Genomic DNA, 16829 nt, shown 5'->3' with positions numbered 1-16829 from the left:
TGAAAAACACTGAACTCAGTGCAGTTAAGTAAATTTGCCTTAGGCCACACAGTTGGTGGCAAAACCGGAATGGAAACTCAGGGGAGTGGAATCACAATCCAGTGTTGTTCATTTTTCAAGGTACCACAGATTCATAAAACATAGAGAGACTCAGGTGGGTTTCCATGGATTGCACAGCCCCAAGAGTAGACCTGTTTTGTGTCATTTGTCTCCTGATAAAAACCAAGAGAGTAACAATTAATTATGGTTGCTTTTAAGCAGTAGAGAATTTTCCAGATTCTGATATGACTACTTTTTTTGAAAATGGTGTGGACTTATGGATTTGCCTCTGAGAATTGAGTTAATACACTTCTAACATCTGAGGTGATAAAGTAAGTAACGAAGGCTGCAGGTCATGAGCCCGCCTGGCGTGCGGAACACCTAGGCACCGAGAGCCAGTGCGGACAGCGTTTGGAACATTGTCTGATTGCCCTTGTTTTATGGTGTCAGGTCAGACACTTAGCAATGGTTGAATGTAGTTTATTCTCTCTTGGTATAATATTTAGAGCATTCAAGAGCGTGTTAAGTAAAATGAATGCATACACAGTGTCTACATAAATGTAAATTTATTCATAATCAAGAGCGGAATATTTTCTATGGCATTTATCAAAGCAAATATCCTTATATAGGTATTGCTATAAAATGAAGAGTGCGTTTAAAACAAATAGGGACAATCTCATGTTTATATTCAGTTATTTTCAGATGTGCTATTAAACTTAAAAAAGATTATATTTCATCAAAAAACAAAAGGAATAAATTCCACAGTAATATCAAGGTCTTTTAAAAGACCTTCGCATAAAAGTGCAATTTTGCATGAGAAAAAAGAAAAGACTATTGTCTGTCTACAGAAATCTGTAAACTATGTTGGTTCTAGGGTTTTATTAAGTGATGGTCCTTTTGAGATAGAAGTGTGATGTAAACCGGAATATAATAATGATCAAGAATATCGGGGTGGGGGGGTCATTGAAACCTTCATTAAAAAAATAAGACCTACATTTTCATACTGTGCATTGTTTTTCAAATGAATACAAGCTCCATGGGAAAATAACCCTATTAATCCAAGCATTTTGGAAAAAGCCCTCAACAATTAGGACATTCTGCAAATAATAAAAAAGAAGTAATTTCTGATAATCCTAAATTAGGTTTGGGAAACCTACTGACTTAGATTGTTATTCCATCATTTTGCATAATATGAAATAAGTGTATTAGATCAACATCATTCACATTTAAGATGTGAAGTGAGTTTTCAGTGGGAATAGCGATACGTGAGGGTTTTTTGGGTTTGTTCTTGTTTTCTTAAGTGAGGGAGGGAGAGAAGATGGGATAAAGGGAAGGGAAGCAGCAGAGACAGGAAAGGGACAGAGAAAGTGATAGAGAAAAGCAAACTTACTCCCAGCTTGAGGAGATATTTGGTGCCAGGCAACAGGTACTGTAGCGTGTGGTCCTGAAAAAGCTCTGTACTGTTATAGACGACATCCCACGTGGTAAAGTCAGGCATGTGGTTTGAAATATATAATAGATAGCGCTCCAGAATTCCGTTTAGTTTTCTTGGTTGTTTCCACCTAGGAAAAGTACAGCATTATTATCCTCATTCCTTCAAGTCACGCCTGATGGGCACAGCCTTTATAGGACAGGTGTGAACCTGGACTCAGGACACAGTAAAAATACACACTGAATACTCAACGTGATTCACTTAAAAAACATCAACCGAGTAGTTATTAAGTGTCTATTCTGAATGGTATAAAGAAAATAAGGCATAGTGCCTGTTCTCTAGTTACTTATAATTTTAACTAGAGGCCCAATGCACAAAATCCGTGCAAGACTAGGCCTTCCTTCCCCCGGCTGCCGGCACCAGCTTCCCTTTGGCACCTGGGCTTTCCTCTGGCTGCCAGCAGGCACCTGGGACCCGGGCTTCCCTCACAGTCCCGGCTTCATCTGGAAGGTCGTCCGGCCTAATTAGCAGGGGCACTTTGATTATTATAGATTAGATAACAATATGAAAATGTATGAGCATTTGACTTTTAAATATTTTTAAATGTTTTTACTGCATTTTTAGAGAGATGGGAAGGGAGAGGGAGAGAGAAACATCAATGAGAGAGAATCAATCAGCTGCCTCCTGCATGCACCCCTGTGGGGATTGAGCCTGCAACCAGGGCATGTGCCTTGACCGGGAATCAAACTGTGACCTTCTGGTTCATGGGTCAGTGCTCAACCAATTAAGCAACACTGCTCAGGTGAGCATTTGATTTTGAACTTAAGCCATAGAACAAAATTTGGGCTAAGTAATACATCTGAGCACTTATGAGAAATGAGAGGGAGAGAGAATAACATAACGGTCTTGAAAAGGGCATTGATGGAATGGTTAATAAGCAATTATAGAATACAGGAAGTTGTGGATTGGAAGGGCTGAAATAGTGCAGTAAGACTTCTCGAATGAGGTGACATGTGACTTAGAGGCATGACTGAGTCCTTGGTAGACAGGTTGGATTTGGTAGGAAGAGTAGAGCACATTCCACACAAGGGTTCCAATGTGTTCGTGAGCATAAACTGGGCAAGTCATGGAACAGACAGAAATTGGTAAATTGAGAAATAGTTACAGTAGTGGGACATCTTTGGGGTAAATACTGTGGGATTGGTTTAGGGCAAAAAGGAGAGCCAATGAGAGAGTTCAGATTAGGGACAATGGGATTGAGTCATGTTTTTCAGTTTGAATGAATATCTTAATTTATTGAGTCCAAGCTCTTCTTTCATAGATGAGGAATTGAGACCAAGAGAGATGAATATAAACAGTGGTAGCTGGTGGTAAGAGAGGTTTAACTCAGTACTGCAATATACCCTGTACCTCTTGTATTAGGAAATGGATAAAAACCACTAATATCAAAAGTAATCTGAACCTGCCTATAGCTGAAAGTTCCTTTCTGACTTCAACTGCAAAGGAACACGAAGGTCCCAGTTTATCCTCAAAAAGGAAATGTACATTTATATTCTCTAACTCCAAAGGAGCACAAACAATGCCTCTCATCTAAAAAGCTCAAGGCGGCCGGGTAAGTGGTCAGTTTCCCCCTCCGTGAGGTTTGCACAGAAGCTGTGTACACATGTAGCTCGGCCTGATTGCATAAAGACAAAATGGAAATTAACTTGGCAAGGGATAATCAAAGGTTCCCAGCACCACTGAACTAATCACTCCTATGCATTTAATCACAATGAAATTAATTCTATGTCACAAGCCCTTCCCTTGATTGAACGCACTGGGATTCCTGCATGAACCCCCGTGTGACAAACAATATTGCTACTCACTGTGCGTTTATAGTTCTGGAATCCAGGACGGTCAGAATCGGGGGAGTCACGTGTTCCGGTGGCAGCTGTGCCGTGTACAGCATCACCAGGGAGCTGTTCGCGCATCCCACATGTGTGCAGGCACACAGCAGAAACTGGTGGGGCGAGAACACTGCTAAATCTAGGGGGTGCAGGAAACAAGAACGCATTTGCAATCAGATTTTTTCCCCAAGACCTCACTCCTCCTCTACTTCCCTACTTCTTAGAACGGAGAAAGGAAAGCTTCAAATAAGAAGCGATAGCCATCAAAATTGATGCCAATAAAACAGAGTCTGTTTCACCCCTTAAATATGTGATGGTTATTTTAAAATAGACAGGTGTCAGTCAAACTCTTGGCTTCACTTTTCATTTGAACAATTTGACTGTTTTTTTGAATGTCCCTGGCCAGGTAAATCGGTTTCTGAGTTTAGCCTTAGTTCAGTGACTCTGTTAAAAAATAAATGAGACATTTAAATATTTTTTTAAAACATATTTGAAGACAACAGGAGTTGCTTTTGAAATTCAAATACAGAGCTTGTAACAATGACTTTGAACTTGTCATTCCTTCGGCTGAATTCCTTTCTTTTCTTCTCCACCTGAGCAACTCTTATTTGACCTTCAAGCTGCCCAGTCTCAGTGCCAATGCCCGTTTCTTTCTGCAGCTGCCCTGACACACCCTGCCATGACCTCTGGCACAAGATGGAGCTATTATCCTCTCCTTTCCTCCCAAGGTGTTCGCACACACCTTCAGCACAGCGCTCACAATGCCGGCATCAGGATCTGTTTCCGTGACTTTGATTCTGTTTATTCGAGCCCTCAGAGTGAACTCTGTAAGGGCAGGAACGGTGCTACATTCATTTTGCATCCTGTGTATCTAGCACAATGCCTGACACATGATAGGTTTTGAATACATGTGTTAGAATAAACTAAGCTGTAATTTACTAATTCAATTCTAAAATATCCTCAGTACCCCCTTTTCACAGGGACTCAATTATTTCATTGAATGAATCTCACCAAAGTCCTGTCAACTTTACCAAGATGTAAACATCAGTCATATTTCTGTGCTTGTCTGAATTCCTAAAAAGAATTCTCAAACACAAATGCTTCATAAAACACACACACACACAACAGGAGCCCTGACCCATGTGCTCAGTGGTTAGAACATCAGCGCATGCATACACAGGTTCAACTTCTCATCGAGGGCATGTACTTGGCTGGATTGCACGTACCTGGGTTGCAGGTTTGATCACCAGCCCCGATTAGGGAGTGCTTGGGAGGTAACCAATTGATGTCTCTCTCTCTCTCTCTCTCACATAGATATTTCTCTCTCTCTCTCCTCTCCCTCCCTCCCTTACACTCTCTTTAAAAATCAATGGAAAAAATATCCTCGGGGCAGGATTGACCAAAAAACAAACAGGAGATAAAGGTACGCCAAAATGTGGACAGTGGTTCTCTCTGAGTGAGGACACATGGATGAGTTATTTTTATTACATATATTTTCAAATTTTCTAAGGTATACATGTATATCACAGATGGAGAAAACACAGCCACTGTTTATCAATATCAATTCAATATTTAAGAAAACGTATGCCCAGGACCCAGTTGGCACTGTTACACCTCCTATGTCACACTTTGGCTTGGTTTCCTTTTCAATCATCCCCCCCCCTTTTCTATTTTTTCACCTTTTTGGCAACTCCAACATCCTCAGTAATGACTCACCCCCGAATCTGGCTCCACTTCCATCCACTTCCTCACATGGAATGCCCTTCATTCCACTGCATTTTTCACCGTTCGGCACAGTGAGACCCACTACCTGATCATCTCCAGAGCCATTTCCTAGCCTCTTAATTTAGAATCTACCCTGTCTGACCACAGACTGGTGACCTCCCACCCCTTCCATTTGTCACGTTAATGCAGTCCCTCCTTTGCTACCACACAGTCTCTCATTTCCAGAGTATTCACAACACCTGCATTTCCCTTGCCAGGATCTTCGATGACTCATTTCAAAGTCATGTTCTCCAGGTCTCTAAGGTATGTCACCTCCTCCAGGCTCTTCTGTATCTGCTGCCTCAGTCCCTAGCCTGGGACAAGTCTTCCCATAGCATCTTCTCATATATGTGCGGTGTGACTGAGAGACATGGCTGAACACGCTGAAGGGTCCACTACACTTTTACATTTTCCAATATGAGCTGGACCCTTGGCACTCCTCGGAGAAAACTGTCTTATTCCCTTGTTTCTTCCTTCGTTGTACTTACCTCTTTATTTTTTTCTCTTTCCATGGTTTGGGCAAATCTGGAGGAACCAAGCGAGGCCTCAAATTGAAGTCCTCGGGTCCAGCTCTTTCTGAACCTCTATAATATTTGGTATCCGTGCCATGCGGTCAAGATCAATATGGTTGTCATAAATATCAATATGGTTTTCCCCTTCTGCTCTTCCCTGCCCCTACCCCCATGCCTTTCCCTCAGTTACAGTCTCCTCTAAATGTCCATCCATTAAATTATAAAGTCTGCACTTACCTATAAAATAGGTACTATACGTGAAACAGAATGGGACTGGTCAGAAAGCAGAAAGAGGAGAACCCCTCTACACAGAGCCAAATGGAGGGCACTGGGGGTTTAGATTTAACGATCAGGAGAAACAAAAAGGGCACAGACCCTCCCTTCCTCCACGTCAAACACCCCAGATGGAATGAAGGAGGGAGGAAGGAAGGAGACAGGGATGTGCAGGATCTTGCGATGAGGGGTTGTGACACCTGGTTCTAAGGTAGAGTCCCAGGCAGCAGACGGACCCAGAAAAAACAAACAAACCTTGGTGTGTGCAGCAGGACGGGGCCAGAGAAAGAACTGCTGAAAGTTCAGTTCCCCAATGTGATACGGAAGCAATGACGAGACCTCCTGGGTCTGAGGGGGGATCTCATTAGTGACCCCTTTGCACAGAGAATGAAGCATCATGGATGGCCACACCCAAATACCGAAACTGTCTATGACCCTGCAAGCTTTCACACCTTCAAAGGACAGGAGGGACCCTGAGAGGGACTGAAGGCATAACATCACATATATGAGGTCGAGTTACAGAATTAAAAATACAGATATTCATAGAAATACAGACATAGCTATGTCTGATTGACTGAGATTTATAATGCCTCATGCTCATTCTGCCCTTTATTCATGCTTTTGATAACCACACCCAAGATTTCCAATCCTATGCAGAATTAAAATGTTCTTCCCATTGCATTTTTTAAAAATGAATTAATTCACAAAAAATCCTTATGGGAAATCTGATACAATAGGAACTGAGGATTTCCTTTGGATTGGGAAAATTTGAAAACTATAAACTCAACAGTACAAAGAAAGCCAGTCTTTGATTAAATAGCTTTTTTGACTTCCGAGTCATTTTTATGCCTGCGCTGTCCACCCCGAAGTGGATTATTCTTCATGTATTTCCATAAGAAGATGAAGTGTCACTCGTGTCCTTTGAATAATGAGGCATGAAAAAAAGAAGGGGATGGAGCCTCACATGATACATGTTAGAGGGAGCTGCACAGGTGGCTGGACTGGGAAGTCCTCAGTGAAGTGGGAGGCGATGGTGAGGAAAAGAGAAAGCAAAACTTGGCAAGAAAAGAGGAGTTTCCAGGTTGGGGGAGGAGAGTAGCTAGGTGAAAAAGGGACAATTGAAATGGGTGATTCTTTTTTAGAGAGTTATTTTGAGAAAGTGAAAACGTGGTTCCAAGGGAAGCAGGACTAAGGCATTCTTTGGGGGTAAAGCCCTAAGCAAAACCATCAATTTCAAGTTGAAAGCCAAGAGGAATATAACAGTAACTCTCTCCTCCCTGCCGAACTGCAACTGATTTGGTAATATGTCTCCACAGATGTGATCAGGCCCTTCAAGGGCAAGGTGATGGATCAGTGGATTCAAACAATTGTGGGTATGTACACAAATCTGAGCCAGCCACTGGAGGGTGGGGGAACCCTGAAAACATAAGGCCACTGTTCACCAAGCTCCTTAACAAACCATCTTGTTTTCCATTTGCCTGACTGCATCATTTGCATAAGATCAAACAGAGAAAGCTGTGGACAGGGAAGAACAGATCGCTCTGATATGCATCAGAAATGGATCCACAGGCATCATCCTGAGACGTGTTACACGGAAATGCACCCCAGCGCATGGAAACCTCACCGATTACTGTCGAGCAAACTATAATTTACAATACTGGCCATGAATTATATGCTATTTTACGATTGATTTCATGCTGTTGTTCAGAGAATTTCATTGATCTCAATTTACAAAATGAACCAATAAGTAGGCAATGATTTTCTTTTAACTCCTGGTGTAAACTGAGAAATGTATATCTTCTTATTGGTGTCTCCCGTGGCAGCTCTTGCTTCTTTATGATCTAATGCACGTTATCAAGTCGTTTTTCTAACAACTTCCAAATAAAAAATAGAGCTTCTTCCTGATTTTGTCCCCTCTTCTCAGGAGTCATCACCTGGGTGTTAAAAATGTTGGAACAGCTAGGCCAGCGTGGCTCAGTGGTTGAGCGTCAACCTATGGGAACCAGGAGTTCATGGTTCAATTCCCGGTCAGGGCACCAGCCGGGTTGCAGGCTGGATCCCCAGCAGGGAGAGTGCAGGAGGCAGTCAATCAATAATTCTCTCTCATCACTGATGTTTCTCTCTCTCTTTCTCCCTCTCCCTTCCTCTCTGAAATCAATAAAAAAAATATATTCTTAAATGTTGGAACAATTTGGCCACTAGTGACCACAGCTCCTCTGTCATTAGGAATTCCATCTTGAGAATCACTTCTAGGTTAAGGTCCAATGAGAACACAGTCTGGGTGGTCGACCTAGTAGGTGGTGTGTTTTCTATAGACATCAGGAGAGCAATGGGCCCCACAAAAAGCACGTGGAAGGTCAAGTTGTTCATTCTGCCCCTGTGCAGCCCTTGCATCACAGCTGCTTGCTCAGCCTTTTGGGTCCAGAAAACTCAGAGTCTGACCTTATAATTAATAAAAAAAAAAGACAGGCTTTCTTTAGCCTGAACACCATTGTGCTTCTGCTCCTCATAAAAGCCTTAATGTGGACCAGGCTTTTCTCTAACCAGGTGAGCAATTACCCATCACCAACATCCGGTTCCGTCCCTTCAAACTAACTGGCAGAGTTGGACTCACTTTGCCCTAGTAAGTGCTTATCTATAACCCTGCACCCAAACTATATTCTCAACTCAACACGTTTTTTGTTTGTGCTCACAATGTTTTCCGCCTCGCGATAGAGATCCACATACACCCTTCTCATCAAAACCTTGTTCACAGTGTGTATTATTCACAGAGCCTCTCCTGATTCTCCTTAACGTGGGCTTAGTTTGTGCTCTACTTAGCTGCCTTTAAAAAACAAAACAAAACAAGTCTCTCTCGTGAGCATCCTTACGCCAATCACGAGTACCCACGGCGCTATTGGCACTCTGAGAACAAGAATTCTTGGTCTCATAGGTATCCCCTTACAACTCTACACTTTGGACACTCCTGATGGTTGAATAGTAAAAAAGAATTATTGCAACAAGAAAATTAACTATAAGCAAATGACCTGGTGTCTCCGTCAAAATAGTAACTGGTGGCACATGTTGGGGAGCCCAACCAGCTAGGAGTTGACAATCACTCGTTTGGAGGGGAAAGGGAACTACTACTGTCATTGTGCTAGTGATGAACTGTGCTCCCCCCTGTTCTCTCCGCTTCTTTGGCTGGTGAGTTCAAAGGCTTCCATGCAAAACTCCTTAGGCCGACAGCATTCTTAGCCAGTTGTCTTCCAGTCTGGATTCCTGAGTACCCCCAATACCCAATTTACAATAAATTATAGCATATTGAGCCCAAGATGGTTTTTTTTATTGGTTGCTTTTATGATAATATAATCGTAGAGCAGTATCCCTCTTCTCTTTCTCTCTCCCTACTCCCCTCCCTCCTACACACACACACACACACACACACACACACACACACTAGTCACACTACTCCTCTACCATATACCTTGCTTCCGGACAATGAGAGAATTAGTAACTGGCTTTTAAATTTTATAAATGCTCACAGTTCACATTCAGAAATAGCTTTTATGCTGTTTATTTATTCACTCCACAAATATATGATGGGCATCTGCCATGTATTTTCTATGCTGAGATATAGCAGATAGTAAGGTGTGTACAAGATAATTTCAGCTATGTCTTTTGAATTACACTTTGCTCTGGGTTAGGTCTTCCAAACTTCAGAGATGCTGTGGCTTATAGGGTGTGCCAATGATTCTAAGCCACTTTATTCTATACTGCTCACAATATAAAATGGCAAATGATTTGAGAATTTTTGTGCAAAAATTATAAATTCTAGTGTATTTCCTATGATGGGGTCTGCACTGCTATTTATAAAAAAGAACTAATTTCAGGAAGAGATCAAGTTTCACTGATTAACAACAAAGTACAATGAAGATATTAGCGCCAAACTACTTAGGAACACAAAATTGAAGATAATGTATATTAGCATTAATATTTTACTATTAGTTCCCCAAATGCTCAGATTTTAGGAATTCTATACGTGCTGAATTTGAGAAATGAATACTCAAAGGTGTGTGGAAGTTCAGTTGACACTCAAGATCTGTAGCTTTACAGAAAACATTCACTTGATTTATATTTTGAAGACCAAGTTTAACTTTATAGCAGTGATTCAGTGAGGGGGAAATCTCCTAATATTATCTAAATAGTATATTTTTGACACCCAGAGTTCTGAGCTAATAGAATTTATGGACTATATCCTCTTGGCTTTTGCATAGTAGAGCTACACAAGGGCCAGAAAGTGACTTTGTAATCTTCCCACAGGAGATAAATATTCAAATATTTGCAAATTCGGTAGTATTTCCCTAGGAGTTGCTGGACTTGTATATATTTCCACAATAGGGCAGAAAAAATGTAGAGAGGGCAATACAAGAATAGCATCTTTGCAAAATAGTCTTTAAAAGTTGGGATGTAGGAAACAAACTTCCCTAAACGCTATTGGAATTTTAAGTTTGTTTTTGTTCCCCCCAAACTCTTTTTTTACCATTCTAGGTTTGAATGTAACTGTGAAGTACAGTAAACACAGGGATGAGGTTTTTAATAAACACGCCTTTGTCTGAATCTTAAATCATTCTCTTACACTCATCCAAAATTTCCCACTTAAAATAAAAACAACTATTTTATGCTCAAATAGGTACCAATGTTTTGGTTGTCATTACATTGGATTTAATTACATCATGACTGTAAATGTGAAAAATAACTGATCAATCTTTACAAACTTTAATAGCATGAAATGAGTCATATTTGTAGCCATGGGATGGCCCCTCTCACAGGTTTAGCATCAATTCTGTGCTTATGAGCTTTGCAATAGTCTTAATACTTGTGCCATATAGAGAAATAGGAAGAAAATATGTACCCAATGGATGGCAAGCACTGGGGTCACATGTCACTTCTGTTACCAATCAACTACGCCTGGCTGTCAGTCTCAGACAAATTACTCTGTCTTGAACGTCCCTCTAAATACCAATTGCTACTCTGACACATCCTCCACATAACGTCTAGTTTTATAATAACTGGGGGAAAAATGATGCCTTCAGTCCTTCATTGTGAAAGCAACCTTTGTTGTTTTTTGTTCCCTATATGCATATACCCTTCCATGTCTTCAGGACAGAATACCCTCCAGTCACTCACAGTCTAGTGGAAAAAACAACCAAGCCAACCGATAATTTGGGTAGAGTATGCTCACTGATATGAGAGATGGGAACTCAGAGAGGGAAACGGAAGCCCACACGTGTCCCACAGCACCCGACGACTCCTCACTCAGACACTAATATATTGCCCCAGTTTCAGAACACACAAGACAGATCTATGAATAATGGGTGGGTAAGTTAATGAATGAAAGAACCACAAATCAGCATTTGTGAAAATATTTTGTTCTAATATTCTTGAGGCATTATTCTCCAAAAGAAACAAACAAACAGGTAAATGTTTAATTTTCACTACTTTGGCACATAGCTATATGCAGTCATTGCAAAGAATACCTATTGTTACGCCTGAGAGTATCCCTCCAGAATTCATATGTGGAACTCCTAACCCCCAGTTCCTCCGAAAGTGGCTGCATTTGGAGATAGGGTTTTTGAAGAGGTGGTTAAATTAAATTGAGGCCTTTAGTGTGGGTCCTAATCTAATTTTTCCTCCTAAGGACAAATTCCAGTGTCCTTACAAGAGGAGGAAAGCTGGCCACACAGACACCAGGGATGCACACTCAGAGAGGGCAGACATGTGAGGACGTGGCCAGAAGCTGGCCATCTGCAAGCCAAGGAGAGAGGCCTCCGGAGGAACCAAACTCGCTGACACCTTGATCTGGGACCTCGAGTCCCCGAGACTGTGAGAGAATAAATTCCTGTTACTTAAGCCCCCAGCCTGAAATTTTCTCATGGCAGCTCTAGCAAACTACAATTCCGATTATTCTTTCATGTCCGTGGTTGACAGAAATAAGGAAGATAGGAGGTCATGCAGCAGGGAGTCGTACAAACCCCAGTTTCCAAGCATAGCTTTTCATGACTGACTCTGAAGACATGGCTCATTTCTACCCTCAAGACCACACGCTGCAGACCGATAGCTTCCTACTGTATCTCCTCAATGCATGCGGGGACAATGTCAGATGGTCCCCATTTAAAATCCGTAGGCTTGCTTGAAACTTACAAAATTAAAGCTCCCCTTGGAATGAGACACTTTAATTGATGTGTTGTCTTTAAGAATACACAGATGATGTGATGGAGACATACATGGCGTGTTAATGTTCTGACACCACTGAATATCACAATGTCAGGGAATCTCCCATCCTTCCTTCACTTTCAACTTATCTATTTGAGAGTTGTGATTTGGGAGTCAGAAAATGATCAGAGCACCAAAATTCTAGACCTAGCTGTTATCATCGACCAACCTCATGAAAGCAGGCAAATCAAGTAAGTTTTCTGAGGCCCTATTTCCTTACCTATAAAACGGGGATAAACTTGTTTAACCGTTTTGTACCATTGTGTAGCTTAAAGGCTCAGAGGAAAGAAAGAACACAGGCAGACAGTAGAGTTGGATGACTTCCAAGGATATACAGTGACAAACTGCACTCATAAAAATATCCAAGTAAGACTGAGGCTTTATGGGCAGTCAGAGTCTAATATTGGTAAATTTAACAAATGAACTAAATTGGGTTGGTATTCAGGCTCATAATAATTTCCTCACTGGCTATATTTTTCTTTCTTCTTTCTTCTAGAACCCAGATCCTGCCTCTTTGACCCCAAATTTGTACGAATGCTCCAAGATGGACCAATCAGCATTGTTCCCCAGTATTTTTCAATCTGGAATTGGGCAATTTCCCAGCCGGAAGGGCATGAATTCAGAGTGGCTGCTGACCATGTCCTCCCATCCACCGAGAAAGCCCACGTGTTATAATAGAGAACGGATCCCTTTACAAACAAAACAAAACAAAAAAAACAACCAAACAAAAACCCAATAATGAAATCCTTGGAGTACCATGATGTGCAACTGAAAGAGTCAGGACCAGTGACAATGTTAACTTTGCAAAACCAAGAATGAACAGTAACCATTGCTTCTGAACCATTCCTACTTTTTCCAAGGATAAAATCAAATACATTATAAAAGGCGTTTACAATTTAAGATAGCTATTTAGTATGTAGGTGAAGGAAGAAGAAAAAAACTCTTTCCAGTTTCATCACTGAGTCCGCCCTTTACTAAAAGAAGGAACCTGAGCCTTCCTGGGCCTTAATTATTCTTTTGCATCTACAACACGGAAATACTATTTTGAAAATAATTAATAAAAAAGAATTTCACCATTTAGGGAAATAAGGGCTTATATAGATGCACTAAAATCAATGAAAAATTATGAAAAAGTTAGCTACAAGGAAAGAATACTTTGAGTTTACTCTCCACCTTTTTTTCTTCTTACGTATTCAATGCAACTAAATTCACTGAATATCCCTGATGTCTATATACTGATACTTCACTGTATCATTTACAGTTGAGAGGTTTTAATCTCTCTTTGTCTTTAATTTTAGAGAGAGGACAGCCCAATTATGTGAGACATCAGTTTGTTAATAGAGGTATTCTTCCATAGTTTGCTGAATTTTCTAAATCAGATAGAAAGACAAAGTGTGTCCAGATGTGGTTGCATAACGAGGTCATTGGGCTTTACTCTGTAATCGAGGCCCCTCCAAAAGCACAGTTTTAGGCTTAGTCTCTGCAACAAGGTCAATGGAAATCTGCACCAAGGGCAAATACTTTAGCAGACTGTGTTGTCAGGAAATATTTAAACACCATTTAAAAGGATATAAAATAAGGAGATTTTAGTTTACACTGACTGATGCACAGAAATGTAATACAATAGATCTGTTAACAAATCCACACTAATGCTCCTGTCTCCTCCTCCCCTTCCTGGGCCATCTGCATTGTTAAGTCCAATTAGCTTCCTGCATTTAAGTCCTAACCTACTTGTCCTTTCACCCAATGAATGGAGACAGCAGCTGTATAGGTGCACCTGTGACTATTTCAGATTAATGTCACACTTTGATTATTTATTTTCAAATACACAGATCAGCTCGTTCCACCTGAATTCTAAAAATCCTTCGGTGCTTCTCCTTTGCCTGAGAACAAAGTGCAAACACCTGAACACACCTGCAGCACCTCTGATAATGACTCCCATCTTGTCTCTCACTGCCCCAGACCACTTCCCCAGGGCCTTAGTCACACGGAACTGTGACTTCATTTTCATGAGATGCACAGCTCTGTGCCATTGAGCATTCTGCCCTGGTCCTTAGGCCTCATATATTTTTTTTGTGTGTGTATTTTTTAAATATTTTTTTATTGATTTCAGAGAGGGAGGGAAGGAGGGAAAGAGAAACAGCAATGATGGGAAAGAATCATTGATTGGCTGCCTCCTGTATGCCCCCTACTGGGGATCAAGCCCCAAACCCGGGCATGTGCCCTGACAGGGAATCGAACTGTGACCTCCTGGTTCACAGGTCAGCGCTCAGCCACTGAGCCACGCCAGCGGGCCTTCCCTGTTTTTTAGTTCTGAACCTCTAAGGCCTGCAACAGTTCACTCCCTTGGTGACGCTTTCTCTTCCCAATTATCTCCTTTGTTCTTGCACCTATTACAGAAATGACCACTGACTGGAAAACACAAATAGTTTTATCTATTTCTATGGAAGCAATGGAAGTGGAAATGATTTCAGGAAAGCTGAAAACATCTCAATCACATATGTAATGCCACCCTCTGAAGATACTGGAAAACAGCAGCTCTGACAAAGGTTTAATATCTAGAGGCTTTATCTTCTCTAACAGTTTTTAGGTATTGGAGGGAAGGTTTAGAATGATACTGGTCACAGCACCAAGTACATACACTTACAGGTTGAAGTGTTCTCCCCAAATTCGTGTACTGAAATCCTAGCCCCCAGCACCTCCGAAGGTGACCTGGTTTGAAGACAGGATTTCACAGCCGTAATGAGTTAAGATGAGTCATTAGGGTGGGCTCTACTCCAGGGAAAATTGGGACACAAGCAGCACACAAGGAGAAAGCCTGATGAAGAGGAAGGCAGACACTGATTGGGAAGATGTGTCCACAAGTCACGGAGTGCCAAAGAGGGCCCGCCAACCCCAGGAGCTCGGGGAGAGGCAGGGAACGGAAGCTCCTGCACAGCCCTCAGAGGGAGCCCACCTGCCGACAGTGATCTGACTTCCAGCCTCTAGCATCGGTGACAGTGCATTTCTGCAGCGTGTGATCCCCTGTCGTGGCAGCCCGAGCAAACTAAGACAAGTAATTTACCAAAAAAATACTGCTACCTATTGGATAATTCAATGAAAAATTATACGAAGCTACAGGAACATCCTACCTCATTAAAACTGTTTACCACATTTAGCATATTAATTACCTCTGAATTATGCATTGGTATTTGTTGCCATTTACTTGAAAATATTAATTCACTTATTCTCAGTCTTTCTTCAATTTAATTCAATTCATTGCAACTTAGTTCACTAAGAGCTTATTAGATGCCAATTGAGTCCTTATTCCTATGGCACATACTAGGAAGATTATGAAATAATAATGGCATAACAACTGCACTCAATACACTGACATTCCTGTGTTGAATCAAGATTTATCCCCTTTAAACTAAGTTAATATTGAAAGACAACGCATTCAAGTGATATAGACATATGTAGAAAATGATATAAAAGATGCTATGAATCACAGGAAGACATGGGAATTGAAGTATAGCATCACATACATGCAATGTTTTGGTGATGGTGGTAGACAGCATGTATGGAGAATACCGTACTTGCTCCTGACTAGAAGGAAATAAGGTGGGCAACTTCATTAAATATCAAGATACAAACTAGGGAAAACTACAAGCATAGGTAAAAGCCACCAGATTCCTAGAACAGTCATTCTTTGTATCGATTTTATCACATATATTAACATTGGGGAAAATACCATAAAAATGCTATTTACTAATCCAACCTAGAGAGAGTTTAAAAGATTAAGACCTCCTCAAAGGAAAGAAAACGAGAGACTAGAATCCCATTGCTTGGAGACAACCACTGTTAACACTGGTGTGTGTCCATGTATGTACGTAAGCACAGTCAAGTGTATGTATACATGTAACACATACACATTTGACAAAAATAGACTCATGCATTACATATTGCCTGTTAAAATATTTGTTTTTCACATTATTATTAAATATTCCTCCACAGCCTCATAAGCCACATGGCTGCACAATATTCAATTATTGGACATTTAGGAAGTTTTTTGCTGGTGCACACAGGCCAGTGTTGTGTTTCAATTCTAATTTCATAGATAAAGCCTTCCTGTAATTATTTTTTGACTTAGATGTTGGACTTGAAGAAAGAGATGGATGTTTCATTTTACAAATGTTCCAATGACTTTCTGGAAGGTGGGGGAACTAAACTGATGTTCTCAGTTATCAGAGCAACTGTCCTGAAGTCTGCGGGCTCACACACAGGTACAAGGAACCCAAGATCCTTCCACTAACTCCCTCTCCCACCTACATCCCCCAAAGAGGCCAGGGACAGAAGAGGACTTACTGTTTGATTCCACTCATATTAATGACAAATGAGGCGAAAATTAATTTGTGCTGTTAACGGTCAGGAAAGCGGTCACCTGAGTCAGGAGATAAGACCTGGGAGATAAAATGAGGGGTTCCTGAGTTGCTGACACAGCTCTGTTTCTTGCTTTGGGTGATGGCTCCATATACACGGTCAGTTTGAGAGTCACCACGCTGTATATTTAAGATACTTTCACTTCTCAGAATGAATTTATATCTCAAGATGTTTTTAAAAAATAAATTAAAAATTAATGGCTGCTCTCAAAATGTTCAAAATAGCAGGCAGCCTCTGTTTGCAAAGCTCTCA

General features: G+C 41.1%; 1 protein-coding gene across 1 annotated transcript in view; it reads right to left on the bottom strand.

Moving 5' to 3' along the window:
* The window catches only part of USH2A (usherin), a 295540-nt gene that overhangs the window by 95317 nt on the left and 183394 nt on the right, over nucleotides 1–16829 (bottom strand). The window contains exons 32-33 of the mRNA XM_006094330.1: nucleotides 3337–3496; nucleotides 1430–1601 (exon numbers count right to left, since the gene is read on the bottom strand). Coding sequence (XP_006094392.1) covers nucleotides 1430–1601; nucleotides 3337–3496 — 332 coding nt within the window. The remainder of the gene's footprint in view (nucleotides 1–1429; nucleotides 1602–3336; nucleotides 3497–16829) is intronic.

This window comes from Myotis lucifugus, unplaced genomic scaffold, assembly GCF_000147115.1.
Source record: "Myotis lucifugus unplaced genomic scaffold, Myoluc2.0 scaffold_133, whole genome shotgun sequence".
NCBI classification, from domain to species: Eukaryota; Metazoa; Chordata; class Mammalia; order Chiroptera; family Vespertilionidae; genus Myotis; species Myotis lucifugus.
The sequence above is the reverse complement of the archived record's forward strand: the minus strand, read 5'-3'. Positions and strand labels throughout refer to the sequence as shown.